Source organism: Arachis duranensis, chromosome 6 (genome assembly GCF_000817695.3).
Source record: "Arachis duranensis cultivar V14167 chromosome 6, aradu.V14167.gnm2.J7QH, whole genome shotgun sequence".
NCBI classification, from domain to species: domain Eukaryota; kingdom Viridiplantae; phylum Streptophyta; class Magnoliopsida; order Fabales; family Fabaceae; genus Arachis; species Arachis duranensis.
Window position 1 is genome coordinate 2,435,927 of NC_029777.3, and position 19,496 is coordinate 2,455,422.

Here is a 19,496-nt window from a genome sequence, read left to right on the forward strand (position 1 = left end):
TTTTCACTACAAAAGTCGACATTTCTTCCATGTACAAGTATTCACAGTAGGGGCGGCTATGCAAATGATTTTAGTTCAGTTCTCACATACTATTTTCAGAGTTAAATAACTATTCACTTGAACAAAATAATAAAATAATCCTACTTTGAGTTTTTAACGCACTAGTCAGACAATTGATCCACCTAAGATAGTTGGTGTCTTTAATAAGGCTGGCCACTGTGATTCAGACTCAACTGTTTGGGTAGCATTGTAGCAACCAAACAAAAGCAGTAAAAGGAGGTGATTACCGTGGAAAAGTAGCATATTGATATTGGTTTGGTTTCATGAGTCATGAGTCATGGCCAACCCAACTATCATCATTATTAGGCTCCGCTTTTTGGCAAATGAAATTGCACCGGTAACTAAAAGAGCCCACTCACCACCCACCGCCTTTACACAAACTCACTATTCTTATTCTTACTATTTATAATTCTATCCCTCTTCCTCCTTTTTCACACTCTCTTTCTTCACTCCTCTTTCTCTTTCCTTGCAACAATGGAAGAAGCAAAACCCAACAAGGCGGCCCTGCTCTCATTCCTGGCCTTCTTCCTCTCACTCTCCGCAGCAGCAGCAGCCACTTCTAACTTCCAAACACAAACACTAACCGTCAACACTCTCCCTCACCCACCCATCCTCTCATGGCCCGAGTCCGAATCCAAATCCATCTCCGATTTCGACCCAGCCGAATCCGAAGCGGAATCCACCGCCATCTTCTCCCTGCAACTCCACCACATAGACGCTCTTTCCACTAACACAACACCACACCAGCTCTTCAACCTAAGGCTCCAACGAGACGCCGCCAGGGTCCACGCCCTGACCTCCATTGCCGCAGCTACCAACCGGACCCGTGCCGGGACCCGTTCTCCCAGATCCGTTCCGGGTTTCAGCAGCTCAGTCATCTCTGGTCTAGCTCAAGGAAGTGGCGAGTACTTCACGCGCCTCGGTGTTGGAACCCCAGCCAGGTACGTGTACATGGTGCTTGACACCGGAAGCGACGTCGTTTGGCTTCAGTGCGCGCCATGCAGAAAATGCTACCAAGAAGCCGATCCAGTTTTCGACCCATCTAAATCCCGCACCTTCGCGAAAATCCCCTGTGGCGCCCCTCTCTGCCGCCGCCTTGACTCTCCGGGATGCAACCGGAACAAGGTCTGCCAGTATCAGGTCTCCTACGGCGACGGTTCCTTCACATTCGGTGATTTCTCCACCGAAACGCTCACATTTCGAAGGAGGAGGGTTGCGCGCGTGGCACTCGGGTGTGGTCACGACAACGAGGGTTTATTCGTCGGTGCCGCTGGCCTTTTGGGCCTGGGTCGTGGAAGGTTATCATTCCCAGCTCAAACCGGACGCCGGTTCAACCAGAAATTCTCTTACTGCCTCGTTGACCGATCCGCTTCTTCCAAACCATCTTCAATCGTTTTTGGTGACGCTGCCGTTTCTCGAACCGCTCGGTTCACTCCGCTTCTCAAAAACCCTAAGCTTGACACCTTCTACTACGTTGAGCTTATAGGCATCAGCGTCGGCGGCACTGCCGTTCGCGGAGTCTCCGCCTCGCTCTTTCGGATCGACGCCACAGGGAACGGTGGCGTTATAATCGATTCGGGTACTTCAGTAACCCGCTTGACCCGACCCGCTTACATCGCCCTGAGGGATGCTTACCGTGCCGGAGCCTCTCATCTGAAGCGTGCGCCGGAGTTTTCGCTCTTCGACACGTGTTACGATCTGTCGGGGCAGACTTCGGTGCAGGTTCCGAAGGTGGTGCTGCACTTCCGAGGTGCTGACGTGTCGCTGCCGGCTTCGAACTACATGATCCCGGTGGACAACAGTGGCAGCTTCTGCTTTGCGTTCGCCGGAACGATGAGCGGGTTGTCCATTATTGGCAACATTCAGCAACAAGGGTTTCGGGTCGTGTACGACCTTGCGGGGTCTCGGGTCGGGTTCGCGGAGCGAGGGTGCGAGTGAATGAATCCTGGGAATATCTTTTTCCCCTGTTTTATTATTATTGTTTTTAATTATTATTATATCTTAATTAAGTTCTGGAAATGTTAGATTAGATAAGGTAGATGAAGATGGGAGGAGAAACTAAATGAGAATGTGTGTAGTTTCTTCCACCTCTCTATTCTCTCTATTCAGATGTGCTTTGTTGTTGTTCTTTTTACCCTTAGTCTTACCGATTTGAATATAAATATTACTACATTCTTATTCGATTTAGCAGCATGCTTTGGCGCATGGCAAATAGTATAGTATTGTTGAAATAATGTGTTAGTTCTAGACTTCTAGCTCCACAGCAAATATCATTTTCAATATACTCACATCACATTTAGCTCCTATAGTAAGAAAAATAGTAAGTTGGGGATGTGAATTTCGTGTTTAGCTTGACATAGACCCGTAGTTAGTTTCAAAACACATCTTAATCGATTATTTATGGAGTAGAAGTAGAGTATGTGTTGTTTTGCACTTGAATGAAGCGATGTGACCATGACGAGCACGCGTGGACCGTCAATCACGTACGGAAGAGCACTCTCTTGTCTTATTTTGCCACGCTGGCATCTTTTTCATTCGTGAAGCATTTTACGAGGGCCCTACACTTTTGTTGTTTTCGATTACACGTGTAGTCTTCTTAGATATGTAAAATGATGAATCCAATAAGCAATCTGCATGGCAATTGAAGGGAATTTTGGAAATTAATAAGGTCGGTAGATTATGCCTTATTAAATCAGTCATTTCATCTATTTCTATATATCATATACAAGTTTTTCTTCTTCCAACTTATGCTAATAATAAAATTATTAGATGATTTCTGTAGAAGGGAGAGAATCATGGTAGAGGTCTTTCTTTGATAAATTGGGAGAAGTTGATTGTTTTTAAGAAGGTTGGTAGACTGGATATTAGAAATATTGGCTTGGTAAATTTATTTTTTTTACTAGTTTGGTAATTTTTTAAAGAAAAAATCTAGGTGGCAGCAATTTTTATATTTTTTAGCCAGTACTTAATCATCAAAATAAAAATGAGTGATCTTTCACCATTAGATGTAATCTCACACCATTAAAAATACTATTGATTGCTAATTGATGGTTACAAAACACCAAAATTACTAATCCTCTAGCATTCCTCTTTTTTAAATATCCAGATAAACTCTGGATTCAAATAATGCTTGCTAAATATTTTAAGAATAATCATGGTCTTCAATATCATTGTCGTAGTAAATTCTATTTCTGAAAGGATATTGTTGAGACTTTAAATTAGATTAAAAATAACTATTCTTGGTGTATGGAGAATATGAATCAATCAATCTAGTATGATTCTTGGATTCCTTCAGGTAGATTCTGCAATGCAATGTCTTACATCCATATCTTCAATACAGAATTAACTATTAATCAGATTTAGAGAATAGAAGATGGCTTTTTGAGAGATTAGCAACTCTTCTCTCTCATGCTCTTGTAGATTTGCTGAATAATCTCAACCCTCAGCTTCAAGCTGGTCAGAACATCGAGTGAATTTCTTCATGACCAAGGAACAAGGTTTAGGGCTGAAGAATATTGCCTATAAATAGAAGAATCACGAACTGATGATGAAATTTCTATTTACAAAATCACACCAAAATCCTGATAAATTCTCAATCACACAGATGCTACAGAAGAACATAGAGTATATGTGTACGTGCGTGTCAAAAGTTATTTCTTTCATTGTTTATTTTTACTTTCGATTTGCCTTTTAATTCTTTGAATTATCTTCTTTATTTCTTCAACTATTTTTCAGTATTAAGTCTTTCTTTACTTCTAGCTATTCTATTTTAGTTCATGTTTAATTTTATTTTCATTTACATCTTTGAAGAAAAATTTGTTTGTAAAAGCATCTCTAATATTAGTTCTAATTTCAGTGTCATTTTAGGTCTTACAAAAACATTTGTAGGACCATATGTTATAAATAATGATTTGAAATTAAAAGGAAAATTTGTTTTTCCAATGCTTAATCTTAATTCATTTAAAATTTTATATTTTTTAATTATTATATCAACATAATTATACGAATGGCAAAATTTTATTGATTTTCTATTAAGGTGATACTATATCTCTAAGGTAATTCTAGTTTCATTTCATAAATCAACTTCAATGTAAATTTCAATTCTAAATCAATTTACTTCTAAAAAATATTAAAAGTGATACCCTAAAAACACTCTATTAGAAATATTTTAAAATTTCACCTAGTCAATAATACAAAGTTTACATTTCTTTTTCACTACTAACAAAGTTTATTTTGACATTTATAGTCGATAAGTTTTAAGGTCGAACTCTTTAAGAAGAGTCGTATTTACTCTCCAAATTGAGATATTGATACAAATTCGATCAACCGTTTCTGTCGAGATTAAAAAACCAAAATCCAAACAAAATAGATGCTAATATTTTTAGTTAAATGAATAATTAATAATAATTTAAATATAAATTAAATATAAAAAATAGTTGATTGTGTAACATTTTTCTTAAATAAATTACCCGGATAGCATGGTTAAATCAATAACAATGCTTGAAGCAGACATGGGCACATGCTCTGTTGCCATGATTCCAAAGTGCCCATATATGTTCCACATGAAAAAACAAAAAATAAAAAATAAAAAATTCAATCACCAACCAACCAGCCGACTCTTAAAAATTAACTGATAATAATACATGAGAGGAGTAAATGGCTAGTGCTGTAGAAGGTAGTTCGGAAAAAGAGGAAACCGAAATTCTCTTTTCTAATATGTTGTGGAATCTAGCTGTTAAGAGATTAAAAAGTAGAAGAAAGCATCCATCGGTGGAAGCTCCCTTTTTACTTTGTAAAATCACAATCATGAGGGCACCAAGCTCCTCCATTTCAGCTTAACACTGCCTAATTTTTCTTATTGCTTTCGATCCAACCACCAAGTTAATTAAGTAACTAGTTTCTTTTCGCCAAATCGTATAGCTCACGTTCGAAATCGTGAACATACTCATTATATTATAATAAAGTAGTATGATGGCGATGCTCACATGTGGCCTAAACTCTCATTGTCCTATGATACGTTTGTTGAACATATTGAACTTAAATTTATAAGATTTAAACAAAGTATAGATTGAGTAAAAGCATGCCTATAAGGCTATAAAAGCGGGATCAAGTAATCATGATTGCTCTTTGTATTCTGTATCGTTAGACTAAAAGCTAAGGATGAATGTGCAGTGTGTGTATGTATATGGCAGTCCATTTTTCAATATATGTGATCATTTATAAGCTGAAACCGAGGTAACAAATTCCAATATTGAAAATTCACCGATACATTACATAAAACCTTCTGCATGGTTGACGTGCAGAAATCATCAACCATTTTATACAAATTTTTTATTTTCGTATAAAGCCAACCCGTGTCCATGTGAATGGAACTTCTTAATTAGACATTATGAAGGAGGGTAGACAAAACTTATCAGAACTGCAATGATAAAGTTGTATATTATATCCAAGAATAATGCGTACATTGCACCTACAACCCCTATTTTCCATCCGCAGATATGGTTTTTGTGCATATATATATCTTCTATACGAAACATTAATTTAATGAATTTTAATGAGTCAAAGCGATTCTTGAAATTGTACTCAAAGTTTAAAGTAGTCCCTAAAATTAATAGTTGTTCTTATTTGATCCAAAATATTTGGCCAGACCCAAAAATAGGGAAAGTCTAAAATACAGCTACTGCCTAGCCGACCTCTCAACAAATCAAACAAAAGTGCTACAAGGTAATAACTCTCACCCCTGAAAGAGTTATAACTAACCCCTAATATAATCTCTTTCCACTTTTAGAAGAGAGATCTTAACAACCCCTTGATAAAAGGGTGGTTATCCTCCATCAATAGAAAAACTATTCCAATGGTGGTTATTGGCTCATTATATATAAATATCCTGACACTCTCAGGTATACCTAAGTCTCAATACTCTACAAACTTGTTAAGACCCTTGTTGATTTAGGCATCGAAGTGTTTTGCAGGTACTACCCCCCATCTCCTCACAAACAACTCGAATGACAGTTGCCTGACACAGCTAAGTCGGAAACCACCTCACTAAGAGCTTGGACCTCACATTCAGGCCCAGACACAATCCCATTTTAGGTAATCCTCGAAACATTGGCGCCGTTGTCGGAAACTTGGGAATCAGCACTTTATGGCGGACGATCACCATGAAGACAGACGTACATCATCTGAATCGTATATAGAATACCAAGACATGATCAACAATGACCAAACCCTTGTGGTACTTCCTCCAAGGATGGAGGAACTGCACGGGAAGGTGTGTTGGGCGATCATCATCACAGAAGAATCCCTTCCGAGGTTTGTCACCCGAAAGGAGAGAACTAACCCCATTCCACCAACCTCATGGGGCTGCTACATGAACATCATGGCCGACTCGAACAACTAGAGCAACAGTTAGAGCGACAGCGGAAGGCAGAGAGAAACCTGAGAAGAGAAATTAAACAACGAAGAGAGTTGGAAGAAAAGCTCTCAAAGTTGGAATCCGATCTTCGAGGCAGGAATTCGCGCACAACTCGGAAAAACACCCCATTGGGAGGAGAAGATCCTTTACTAAAGATATCATGCGGGCTAGAGTTCCTAGAAACTTCAAAAGCCCATATATGAATCTTTATGACGGGACGACTGACCCGAGGCACCACCTAAGTAACTTCAAAAGTCGGATGTACTTGGCTGATGCCTCAGATGCTATTCGCTGCAAGGCCTTCCCGACAACCTTAACGAAGTCGGCCATGAAATGGTTTGATAGCCTGCCACCTAGGTCGGTTACTAGTTTTGACGACATTGCACAGAAATTCCTAACGTGGTTTTCAATTCAAAAGGACAAGGTCAAGCATGTACCCAGCCTACTTGGAGTCAAACAGAAAGTCGGCGAATCCCTCAGAGACTACATGGAGAGATTGAAAATCCAAGACTTACCCACTGAGACAATAATAATGGGACTAATCAATGGTCTCCGAGAAGGCCCCTTTTTTCAGTCTATCTCAAAAAGACACCCGACTTCTTTGAATGATATACAGGAACGTGCTAAAAAATACATCAATAAAGAAGAAAACGTCAGGCTGCGAAAACCAAATTGGCGACTAGGGCATCGTCATCAGGCATGGGAAAAGAAAAAGGAGCCCAAAAAAAAAGAAGAATTTGGCTCGGAGAAACCTAGGTGGGCAATCAGAAAGAATAACATGCCTTGAATTTTGAATAAATACAAACATCACAAAAGTGTTAGAAATGCTTGGGCAAATCCTATAGTTTGAAGTGTCATAATAACAAAGAAGGAAAATCTACGAACAAGAAGGCCGATCACCCTCAGATATAATAAGCTTCATTCATGGTAATCGTATCAGCTAGAATGAAAAAGTCATTTGTGTAAATTCATAAAGCAAGATATTTCATTTTCTAACTAGTGGACCTTCCCTGCCAACTTTGCCAAGTATAGATGAATATAATTTTAACCAATGAATCATATGTATTTAGCTAAAGTTTGTAGCAAATAAAGACATGTAACAAATAGCAAATTATCGAAAAAAATTAACAACCATACAAATCTATCTTGCTCTAAGCATAACTAAGTATGATATTACACAGTAAATCATCAAAAAAAGGAGAAATAATAATTTCTAGCAGCGATCTCCCTTTAACATTTATTTTCATGTACTAAGTGATTATTCAGCAAGACAACAACAAATTCAAGGTTCAATTACTAATATATTCAACTCACATTTCTAGCAACAAAAATATTTAGCTAAGTAATTATTTGAGGAAGACAGCAACAAATTCAAGCTTCATTGATGATAATCAGTAAAAGATTCATCTTAGTGATGACTTTAAGCAACAAAGAAACCAGCTCATCAAATTATTCAAGATTCGGTGATGATAAATAATAACAAATTCACGTCAATGATGATTTTCAGCAAAAATAAAAACTAGTTCAGTGATATTTTCAGCAACAAATTTCGACAACAAATTAAAATCAAGTGTAGTAATGAATTAGGGCAACAAAACTGGAAAAAAAAGAACAGAGAAATTTATTAGAAATCACCAAATTGGGGACTAGCTTCTGGTTGGGTGAAGGAATCTGAAGGCAGGGAGAAAGCTAATGGCGAGATTCAAAGTAAGAAGACGACAATGACGACCAACCTCGGGACCGGCTACTTCTGCCGCCGGCAACGACGAGCGCGAGAAGGTGCACGACTAATTGTGAGACGATGAGGAGCCATGGAGCGACGGCGACGACCAGTCCCGAGACTAGGTGCTTCTGTTGCCGGCAACAACGAGCTCAGGGAAGGTGTGCGAGCGCGACTGAGTGCAAGATGGTGACGATTAGCGACACGGAGAGTGACGAGAACCTTAAGTGCGAGACCGGAGACGAGAGAGGGAGAAAGCTTGAGATCGCTAGAGCTAGTGAGCAGAGAGATGAAACGAAGGAGACGAAAGAGACGAAGGAGATGCTGATTGCTAAGGGCTAGGGCTTTTTGGGGGGTCAGATTAAGAGATTGATGGGACATTGAGATTGGGCTTGGCTTGGCTTGGGCTTGGGCTAGCAAGGGTCTAGGGTTAGTTTTTTTTTCAAGGACTTAATTGTAATTTTAAATTTTTATGGATTTAAATGTATGTGAAATAAAAAGTTAGGGATATATTTGTCATTTGATAAAAAAATTAAATATAATTCAATTCAGATTATGTAAACCGATCGGATCGAATCAGATCTGATAATTATAATAAACCGATTTTATTTTGGTTTATTCAAAATATTTTATTGACCAGTTTAATAATTCGTTCAATAGCAATATGACACACGTAACATCTTTAAAAAAAGACATTTCTGATGTCTTTATCAAAGTGGTCGCCTTTAAACATACCAACAGGTATTTTTAAGCCATTACGTTGAGTAATTACATCCCTAAGTACCCTTGAATCAGATACCAATCCTTCCCAACCACTAAGGACATTGACGAAATTCATATTCTGATTGCAAACACCTAAGACATTGGTGTATATTCCATATTTTCTTGTTTGGTACCTAGATTTATCACTATTGGGGACTGTGACATCTATGTAAGTGCCATCTAATGCTCTTAGACAACCCTATCAGATAGAAAAAACAAAATAGTTATTACATACAAGTAAACTTGACCAATAAAAATTTAAGCTTTATGAAACACCTCACTTTAAACCATTTCCATCTAGGATCTACACAATCCTCTGGTACAAGGTCTGCCTTTGCAAATAAGATATTTTGGACATACAAAACTGAACCTAATACCTTATGAAAATACCTATTAATAGTTTTACCAAACCTATAAAACCTAACTTGTACGTTGCGATTTTTAGTATGATGAGCTAATATGATCAAGAAAGTTGCTACTTGTTCGCCTATGCCAACATGACCATCTTCGTCTAACCCACCTTGAACTTGTAGTAATTCACACAAATTTGTAAATGCATTCAAACTCATTCTTAATTCTCATATGCAATTTTTATCTCCACCCACCCCAATGATGTTATCTAATGCATCTCGCCTTAATGGCAATGTGTTCACTCTTCGCCCAATTAAAAAATGACCCCACCTTCTATTCCTAATAAATATGTCAAAGAAACTAAAAAAATAACATCAACGTGTTAAATTGCATTCTCATAATTCAGTAATATCCAACACATAGCTTAATTTGTTTAGAACGATCTATCATCACTTCTTAAGAAACAATAAAAACATAAATGCATAAAATTAAAATAAATACTAATATCCAATATGACAACACTCAAAAATAATTTTTTCTTTATTATTTCAATTAAACTACAAATAAAAAAAACACTCATTACATAACCACATACTCATATTATCAAGCTAATAGTTTTTGATACATAAAATAAGAACTCTTAATTTAGTTCAATTGCTAATTTTTTTTTACAATTGTATTTACATAAATTAGAAATAAAATTCAAAGTGAAAACATACTAATAGACTTTAAAATTAAGTAATTAACCAGCTGGCTCAGATTCCATGAAAAAAACAACAAAAAAATTTATTGGAATCTAATTATATATATCAATAAAAATGTCACCAAAAAATAATTAAGATTTTATAAGATCTGTACCATTGAATTATCTTACATGATGCTCTAAGTTTGTTTCACCGCATCATAACATTATTCTTAGACTTGTATCTATATGCAAGAATATAATATCTTAGTTTAATTAAAAGGTTTGATTTCTAAATTGATGAAATATTAAAGAAAACAAATAATAATGATAGCACATAAAATTTTATACTTATCATGCATAAAAGTTCAAAATATGCTATTTAGGTGAATCTAATGTTAATATTTTTTTATAATATATATAATTTTTTTATCTTTAAAAATTGAATGATGTTTAAAAATTTTTGAGAATATCACACAGAAATTTGCACAGTTATCAAGTGAAAATACACAAAGTTTTATTATTAGAGCAAATTTAGAATTAAGAACAAACACAAAAAAAAAACTCTTAAATGGACTCAAAATCATACTTTTCTATCAACAAAATTCAAATTAAAATATAATACTCTTACCTTCTCTTTTTATTTGTTACCATTACTTATAATCTATTTTATTGACTAAAACAGAGAAAAGAATATAACCTAACATAATACTCCAACGAACCCCAAACATAATACTCCAACCAAATCCCATTAAAAATATAATCATTTCAAAAATTAAAAATTATATGTTTATTGCGCATTTACATACCCAGGTACACAACCAAACATAAAAAATGCTAAAAAAGGAGCAAAAAGCCTACTTCATATTTCTCAAACAAGACGTAACTGCACTGTCAGTCGTCGTACATCCTTTGTCACGGTGTTTCTAGTTGGAGAATTTCTAACGTGAAATAGGATTTTTCTTAGGGTTTTTTATAATTGTTGGTGTCAATAACAGAGAGAAGGGAAGAATTTACCTATATAACGTTATTGTGCAACGCAATATTTTGGCCTTATCAAAATACTAACATTTTGATTACTGTATCAGGGGCCGATTTGTCCCACACGAAAATTATCCAATAACACATAAGATCGTTATCTTACACGTAGAAACGTAACTTTACACGTAAAATTGGCTATGTGTATTGTTGACAAAGATTTTAACAGAAGGGTCGTAATGTTTAACGGAAGTGATGGATAGGAGTCGCAATGGCATTATACTTTTCCTAAGAGGTGAAAAAAGGTTTCGTGAAATTGTCCGAGACTACAACGAGATTTCACTCTTTTTTTTTTAAATTAGATAAAAAATCCAATCTTAAACCACACAAAAAATGTGACTTTTTGGCAAAGAAACATTTGACAAAGTCTTTTAGTAGATCAGGTCGAGCCTTTGATCGAATTCGAAAAAATATTGAAACGGACCTGATCTTAGAAATAAAAGCCAATCATTTAAATAAGTAAATAAACTGACTCAACGGATTCAACCCGTCCTAAGATGGAGACAGAGAAGTTAGAGGCTGCAATAATATTGGGTCATCAAGGTGGACACATGAGATGTATATAGTATCTTTGGATTGGACTTTGTTTGAATTTTTTCAAAAAGGTATATAGTTTAGTGTTTTACTTTTTGGGCTTCAAAGAGAGGACAAGGCCTGCAAAAAATATGTTACATAATCTGATATTTGCTTCTATTTTCAATTTGGATCCATATGACTTTCAGCTTATTATAACCCAATTATATTGAAAGTCGGCAAATGGCTGATGGTTTTTATCAGATTCAGTTGGAGGCCGTTGACATTTCGCGCGGACGGCGTCACCAACACGAAAAGGGGCAATTTTGCAAGGCACTATAAATTTAGGGTTTTTATAACTGCAGTATAAATGATAATGAATATATGACTCACATTTACGATTGAAATTGGGATAGGGATTGGATTGGAAGTAGGAAAAGTATGGAAGCAGAGGAGAGAGAAAGAGGAGAAGGGATTGGGAATGGAAGAAAGGTGATTGTTTTGATCGAAAAGGCAACCAACTCCACCGAACCCGAGGTGGATCCCCGCCTCCTCAATGCTATCAAGGCGGTGGTCCGATACTCCGATTCCGAGCTCCGCCTCTCTGCCGAAATTCTAATGGATCTCATGAAGCGTGACCACTCGCAGGTTCTTCCTTTTTCTTGTCCCCTAGGGCTTAAATTTCTTCCCTGCTGTTTTCTCATTAGGGTTATTTTCAATTAGACAAGTTTTCAGTATTTGTCGATCTTATCTGCAAAGAAAAACGAAAAAAAAAAGGATGTAATATATGTTGCATTCAAGTCTTATTGATATGGATAGGGCAGGGCAACCCCATGCTTACTTGACCAATTAGCTTGAAAAGGCATGAAATCATGAACTTGGTCACGTGGGATTTGAGTGAAGTTATGAAGTGAGCGAGTGTTTTGGCTGTACTTCTTCGTTGTGCATTGATTGATAAAAAAATTCAGCTCTTCTTGTTGCGGGAATCTTTTGTTTTGTAATTGATTATCTATCGACCAAACCGAAGTAACTAGTTTTAAAATTACAACGACGGGTGGGGATTATCCTCGGTTCCGCAGGCATAATTGACTAAGTGGATTACTTTAACTTTAACATTGCTGCTGTCATCTCTGAAACATGATCCTGAATTGATCGTGAAAGATATGTGTTGCAGGTTAGGTACCTTGCACTTCTTATCATCAATGAGCTGTTCATGCGTTCGAAGCTTTTTAGGACCCTTATTGTTGAGAATTTGGACCAGTTAATGACTTTGAGTGTTGGGTTCAGGCGAAATCTGCCTCTTCCTGCTCCACCAGCTGTTGCATCTGTTCTGCATTCTAAGGCCATTGAGTTCTTGGAGAAGTGGAATGTGTCATTTGGGTTTCATTACAGGCAGCTTAGATTAGGTTATGATTACCTAAAGAATACTCTTAGGCTTCAGTTTCCTAACATACAGGCTAACGTCTACAGTGGAAGAGATTGATGAATGTTTGGACATTTTGCACTCAGAGCATGAATCCATGTCAGATGATATCTTAGATGATGATGATGATGATGCTGCATTCCGATCCTTAGAGCTGCAGCGGATTCGTCTTGATGCATTGAGAGAAGGGGAGAAAGTTTACGAGAATAGTGAGAACAAGGTCATTTTTGATACCTTGAGGGAGCTGTACAAACTTCTAGTAACAAAGCATTTGGTTTGCATCCAAGAGTGGATTTCTGTTCTATTAAAAGTTGAAGTGGTAGATAATAGATTCAGGGATTCCTCTCTGAAACTATTCATAGATATCCTAAATCGTCTCAAATCAGTTAAAAGAAAATGCGAGGAGGCAGGTTGTTCTCTTACAAACTCATCAAAACCAAATGAGGAAGAAGATTTTTGGGAGGAGGGTATTGTTGGATCTAATGTAACCTCATTGAGTATGACTAGTAATGAAAACAAGGCTCTTGAAATCGCATTGAGTACAACTGGTATAGAAAACAAAGCACCTGCCATGGTATCAAGTTCCCATAGAATGAATATGAATAATGACAATCTTGGTTCAAACAAGAAATGTTCTGCTGGCTCTAATACTGACAGCATGCAGCATGGAAAAGAAGAAACTGAGTCAAATACTCTGAGGAGTAAATTAATGGCTGAAGCCCCTGTGGTGCATTGGGGTTCTAACTTGGATGACTGGGGTTCACAGAGAGTTTATATGGCCAACCAGCGGGGCTTGGAGCTTCAAAGTCACTGGGGTAGGGTGGACAATGATAGAGTTCTTCCAGCAGACAAAATTGATGAACTGAATGTTCAGGCCGTTCCTTATGAAGAAGAGCAGGTTGAGATACAACCATGCGGTGCTCCTTTGAGGAATGGTGGACTATGTCAGAGAAGAGATATAAAAGTTTGCCCATTTCATGGACCTGTAATTCCTCGAGATGATGAAGGGAGACCACTTGACAATCTGAGCCCATCAAAGGAAACAAACATGAATTTCAAGACTGATTTGGTAGAGGAGTTGGCAAAACAAGCAGTGAAAAATGTTCGTGAAAGAGACAAAGAGGTGGCAGAAAAGAGAGTAGTGGATAAACGATCATTGAAGCGGGCAAAACTTGCTAAAATTCGAGAGCACAATGAAGTAGTCTTGCGCGATGCTGCTTTGGCTTCAACTTCAAGATCAGCGGCACTTGGGGAAGACGGTGAGGATAGATCATCTGCCAAAGAAAAGAAGAAAGGTCTTGCATCCATGCTTCAAAAGAAAGTCACATCCAAAGATAGAATTGCCCAAAAGCTTTTGGGTTCGCGGGCAAGGGGCTGCAGTTAGGCAGCAGCTTCTCATGCTGCTTTATTTTTCTTTGGCTGATTATAATGTCCACCAAGAATGAAGAAAAAAGCAGTTTGTTTGGCCATCTGTAATTTGGAGAGGAGCGAAATTGAAAACATATTTTACCACATTTTCTATAATTTTTTACCCGTATATACTAGGTGCCAAGATGTGTTTATGTTAACCATAACTATAATTTGTTGCCATAGGCCAATAAATGTTCAATTCATCAATTATTATTCCCATCAAGGTTGTGTTTATGTCAAGGTTGTGTTATGTGTGTAGCCCATCAAGGAATCTCACTTATAAAAATACCTCGTGGGTGGTTGTGGAATCATTAATAGTATCATAAATGCCTTCCATTTTCATTAAATAAGGGCAGCTCAGTAGTCTGAGTTGCCAGTGGTGGTGGTGGTGGACCTCCATGATTCATGACCAAATTATTGCTTTCCCCTAACAAGAAGACTCTAATAGCGAATTTCGACTGTACTCCAAAATTAGTTATTTTGGACGCACTCATCGGTGGATGGGGTTTTTTCATTGTGATTTCAGAAATTGTTGATATGAAGAAGTTGTCATAGTGCTGTGAGGAACTAGAAAACGAAATAACTGACAGTATATCCGGATTATTATTGGGGGAGATTAACCCGCAATAATAAAAGAGATGTTCCGTCAACTCGAGAGAAAGTTACTTTGATTGCAAGTCATTCATTTTTTTATCCATTTCTATCTTATGTTCTTTAGCCTTCCATGGAACCTGTCTTATTATCATTTGTGTCAGATTTAACTCAGCAAACCTCAATGTCGAGCATGAGGCACCTAAAATTAACAATTGTATGTATGGTGTTTGTTTCTTTCTATTGCGTTCTTCGATACCAGGAAGATCAATGTAAAATAAACATGCACGATGGAAAGTGTATGTGAATTGTGAAGTAACAAGTAAAGTAAGGGGGGGTAAAATGGAGGGGGGGAAAACAAATAATAATAAGGTCACATCTGATGAATATTGGTAACAACTAACAAGTGTAAGCCTTGGGATACAAGTATGCAACATTTCTCCAGCAAGTGGCTCAAAACCAGTTCCAAATGCTTTGCACAACAGATACGTGTTTTTAGAGCGTCCTCAAATCAAATATCAGTGTGATTAAGATAACTAAGTCCACACATCAATAAAATAATATAAAATTTAAAATTTTGGAAACCCCACTACAAAATCAAAGTTCTTTTTTCTCTTTGTTAGCATTTTCAAACTATGGATAAACCTGGCATCCACAGAGAAAACGATTGACGGTGAGGTGACACACTATGCGCCTCAAAGGCATAATAGGGAAATCATTCAATCAAATCTCCTTTCACATGCTAATCAACTACAAAATCTCTATTTATCTATTTATGAGTAGAAAGACAAATATTTTCCAATCTTTTTATCCTCAAATATTTAAATTTTTTATTATTGATTCATTTTTAAAAATGCGTAACAATTATGTTTCTTCAAAAGTTGAAATTAAAAAACATAATGAAAAATAATTATATGTCTTATTCACCCACTATGTTCAAATCAGAACAGTATATTTTTCGTTCCAACTACACTAATTAAAATGTGCCTGCTTCTACCGTTGTTGCTGCTACTGAATCTACTAATTCTGCTTTTCTCAATTCACCTTTTGTCTCTCCATCCTATATTGAGTCATTTCTTAAGATACTTCTCTCCTTTTCTATTAATACTTCTGTTGCTTCCACTCCTCCATGTGACTCTAAATGGTATTTTGATTCTGGTTACTTTAATCACATATCTCCTTTACGTCATCCTTTTTTATCTTTTTCTACCACCACAAATACACCTTCTGTCAATACTGTTAATAGTTCCCTCTTGCATGCGATACATAAGGATTTTATTTCACAGTCCAATCTTAATCTTCCTGATACTTATTTTATTCCAAACTTACATTTTAATATTATCTCTCTTTGTCAACTTGTTGAACTTGATTTTGATGTTAATTTTTTATTTCTGGTTGTCGTGTGCAGAATTCTCGGACAGGACAGATCATCGGGACTGGACGTAAGGTCGAAAGGTTGTTTGAGTTCGAGAATCTTCATATTCTTGTGTCAAATATTTGTGTTGTTTCTTCTCCATCTACCCTTCACTTGTGGTATCACCGTCTTGCCCACAGCTCCTTAGGAAAATTCTGTCCTCTTGTGTCTAAGGATGTTTTGGGTCAGGTTAATAATTAATCTTTTGATTGCATTTCTTGTCAGACTGCCAAACAACCTACTTTATTTTTTTGCAATAATTCATCTCTTGCTTGCTCCTCTCTTGATCTTATCCACTCTGATGTTTAGAGCCGTGCTCCCACCGCTTCTATAGGAGGGACTCGATACTTTGTAATTTTCATTGATAATTATTCACACTTAACTTAGATTTATTTGATGACTAATCTCCATGAGCTACCTCAGATTTATATTTTTCACTAACCATAATGTTGATATTTTTTCTAGTGATGATTCTACAGGTTCTATCTTCAGTCAACCTCTTGAGCCTTCTACTCTTCCGCCTTCTCCACCTCTCGATGATTCTAGACCAGACGATGATCCTGCTCCTACTATCATGCCTCCTTCCTCCAATCATTCTTCTAGGGTAAAAAATTCACCTCTTCATCTTCTTGATTATCATTGTTTTTTACTATACTTCATCACCATAAACTTCAGTCATTCCAAGAAGTCTCCACAAATCCATATTGGCAGCAAGCAATGCAGGACGAAATTCAAGTACTTGAAAAAGTACACACTTGAAATTTGGTTGATCTTCTTTCTAATCATAAAATTGTGAGTAGTAGATGGGTATACAAGATCAAGACTCGCTCTGATAGTTCTATTAACCATTATAAAGCACGATTGGTCGCTTAAGGATGTATACAAGAGTATGGTATTGATTATAAAGAGATGATTGCTTCGATTGCTCGGCTCACATTTGTTCGCACTCTTCTTGCCATTTATGCGGTCAGAAAACGGTCTCTCAGTCAAATGGATGTGAAGAATGAATTTCTTAATAGAAATTTAAAAAAGAATGTCTATATGAAACCACCCCCGAGATATCCTTGTCCGTCTAGCAAAGTTTGTCTCCTTCACAAGGCACTTTATGGTCTTAAGCAAGCTCCACGTGAATGGTTTGTCAAGTTCAGCACTATTATATGCAATCTTGACTTCACTTGCAGTCCTCATGAGAATACTCTCTTTATTCCTAAGAGTGAACGCGGAGTTGTTCTTCTACTTTTATATGTTGATGACATGATCATTACTAAAAATGATGTTGATGGTATTTTTTATCTCAAAGCGTCCCTTCACCATGTTTTTAATATGAAAGATCTTGATTCTCTCAGTTATTTTCTTAGTACTTCAGATTTTCTTGCTCGAGCTCGAATTACAGATAGTCCACTGAGTCTACTTCTTTTGAGCCTCATGTTCGATTTACCCCTATGGATGGCACTGTTTTGGATAATCTACTCTTTATCGACCGTTAGTTGGAAGTTTCGTCTACTTGACTGTCACATGACTAGATATCGCCTATCCAATTCATGTTCTTAGCCAATTCTTGTCAGCTCCTCGTACTACTTACTATGCGGCCGTTCTTTGCATTTTTTGTTACATCAAAGGCACTCTGTTTCGTGGTCTTCATTTTTTTATCCATTCATTTTTATCCTTTCAGGCGTACTCAGATGCTTATTTGGGCTGGTGATCCCATTGATCGTTGTTCTACTACTGGTTATTGTTTGTTTCTTGGTGACTCTCCCGTTTCTTGGCGAGCCAAGAAGAAAACCTTCATTGTTCGATCAAGCACATAAGCTAAATACAATGCTCTCGCTGACACCACTGCTGAGGTTGTCTCGATTTGTTGGCTTCTTGAAGACTTGGGTGCTCCTCAGTCATTCCCGACTAGTGTTTTCTATGACAACTGTAGTGCTCTTCAGATTGTCCATAATGATATTTTTCATGAACGTACCAAACACATTGAGATCGATTGTCACTTTATTCAACAACGTCTCCTTATTGATGTTGTTCGTCTCATAGCTGTTGAAACTCTGAATCATACTGTGGATATCTTCACGAAAGCTCATCATCCTACTTGCTTTCGAACTCTAGTATTCAAACTTAAGCTGGTATCTTTAGCTCCCACTTGAATTTGAGGGGGGATGTTAGAGTATAATTAGGATAAATTAAGATCAATTAGTATCATATCATATCTGTATATTTATTGTAGGATTTTATGCTTTTATTGCTTTGATTCTCCTAACACCTATATATACCCTTGTACATTATACATTTGAGGACACACTCAATAATACACTCTTCAGATTGCTCTCTTGTTTATATCAAAGAAAAAGAAGATGCAACAGCAATACGGGTGAAGAAGAATGCGCGCATGAATTTAAAACTCTTGATAACAATTTAGTTAGTTTTGGTTAGGTATTTTACTTGGTTGTGGATCTTTTCTCATAGGAATATTAGTTTGTTAGTTCGTAGATAATGATTTAACGAGCATATTATTTGTATATAAAAATTAATTATTAAATTAAATAATAATATAAATTATTTATTAAAATATAAAATATATATTGAAAATAAATTAAATAACACATGTAGTATTTTTCTAATACTGAATAACTGAGATTCAGTATTGCGTTTAGTTGTATAGAACTAAAATTAAAATTTGGGATACAAAATTTCAGTCTTTTTAATATCTCCTTAAATCCCAAAAAATTAAAATTTGTTGGGATGAAAAATGAAACTTTAATAACATTATTTTTGAAATTACCTTCATTTAACTTTTTAAATTCTAAATTTAACTCCACTTTTTCTTTTTTAACAAAAACATAATTCAAACAGATACATTTTACACCAAATATAATACAAAGATTTAGGGTCCATTTGAAAAACTCAAAAACTACTTTTTTAGCTTTTAACTTATAAAAAGTTATATTAATAGTGTTTGGTAAAATTTTTTAGATAAACTTTTAACTTTTCAAAAGTTATTTAAGAGTTTTTGAAGAAGTTAAAAATGTGATTTCTTCTATTTTCAAAAGCTATTTTATCACTCTTATTTAATACACAACTTTAAAACAATGACTTCTATTTCTATAATAACTTTTTAAA

At 36.3% G+C, this 19,496-nt stretch overlaps 2 protein-coding genes across 2 annotated transcripts; both read left to right on the top strand.

Annotated features, from left to right (window-relative positions):
• The first annotated feature begins 237 nt into the window (after positions 1-237).
• Positions 238-2,247, top strand: LOC107491942 (aspartyl protease family protein 2). Its single transcript, XM_016112879.3, has one exon. The coding sequence runs from the start codon at positions 535-537 to the stop codon at positions 1,996-1,998; it is 1,464 nt and encodes a 487-aa protein (XP_015968365.1). The 5' UTR covers positions 238-534; the 3' UTR covers positions 1,999-2,247.
• Positions 2,248-11,779: 9,532 nt separating this feature from the next.
• LOC107491945 (UV-stimulated scaffold protein A homolog) lies at positions 11,780-14,597 on the top strand. The gene is given in 3 exon segments (XM_052263371.1): positions 11,780-12,189; positions 12,716-13,000; positions 13,002-14,597. Coding segments are annotated over 3 exon segments (1,839 nt in total). The 5' UTR covers positions 11,780-11,982; the 3' UTR covers positions 14,349-14,597.
• The last annotated feature ends 4,899 nt before the right edge of the window (positions 14,598-19,496 follow it).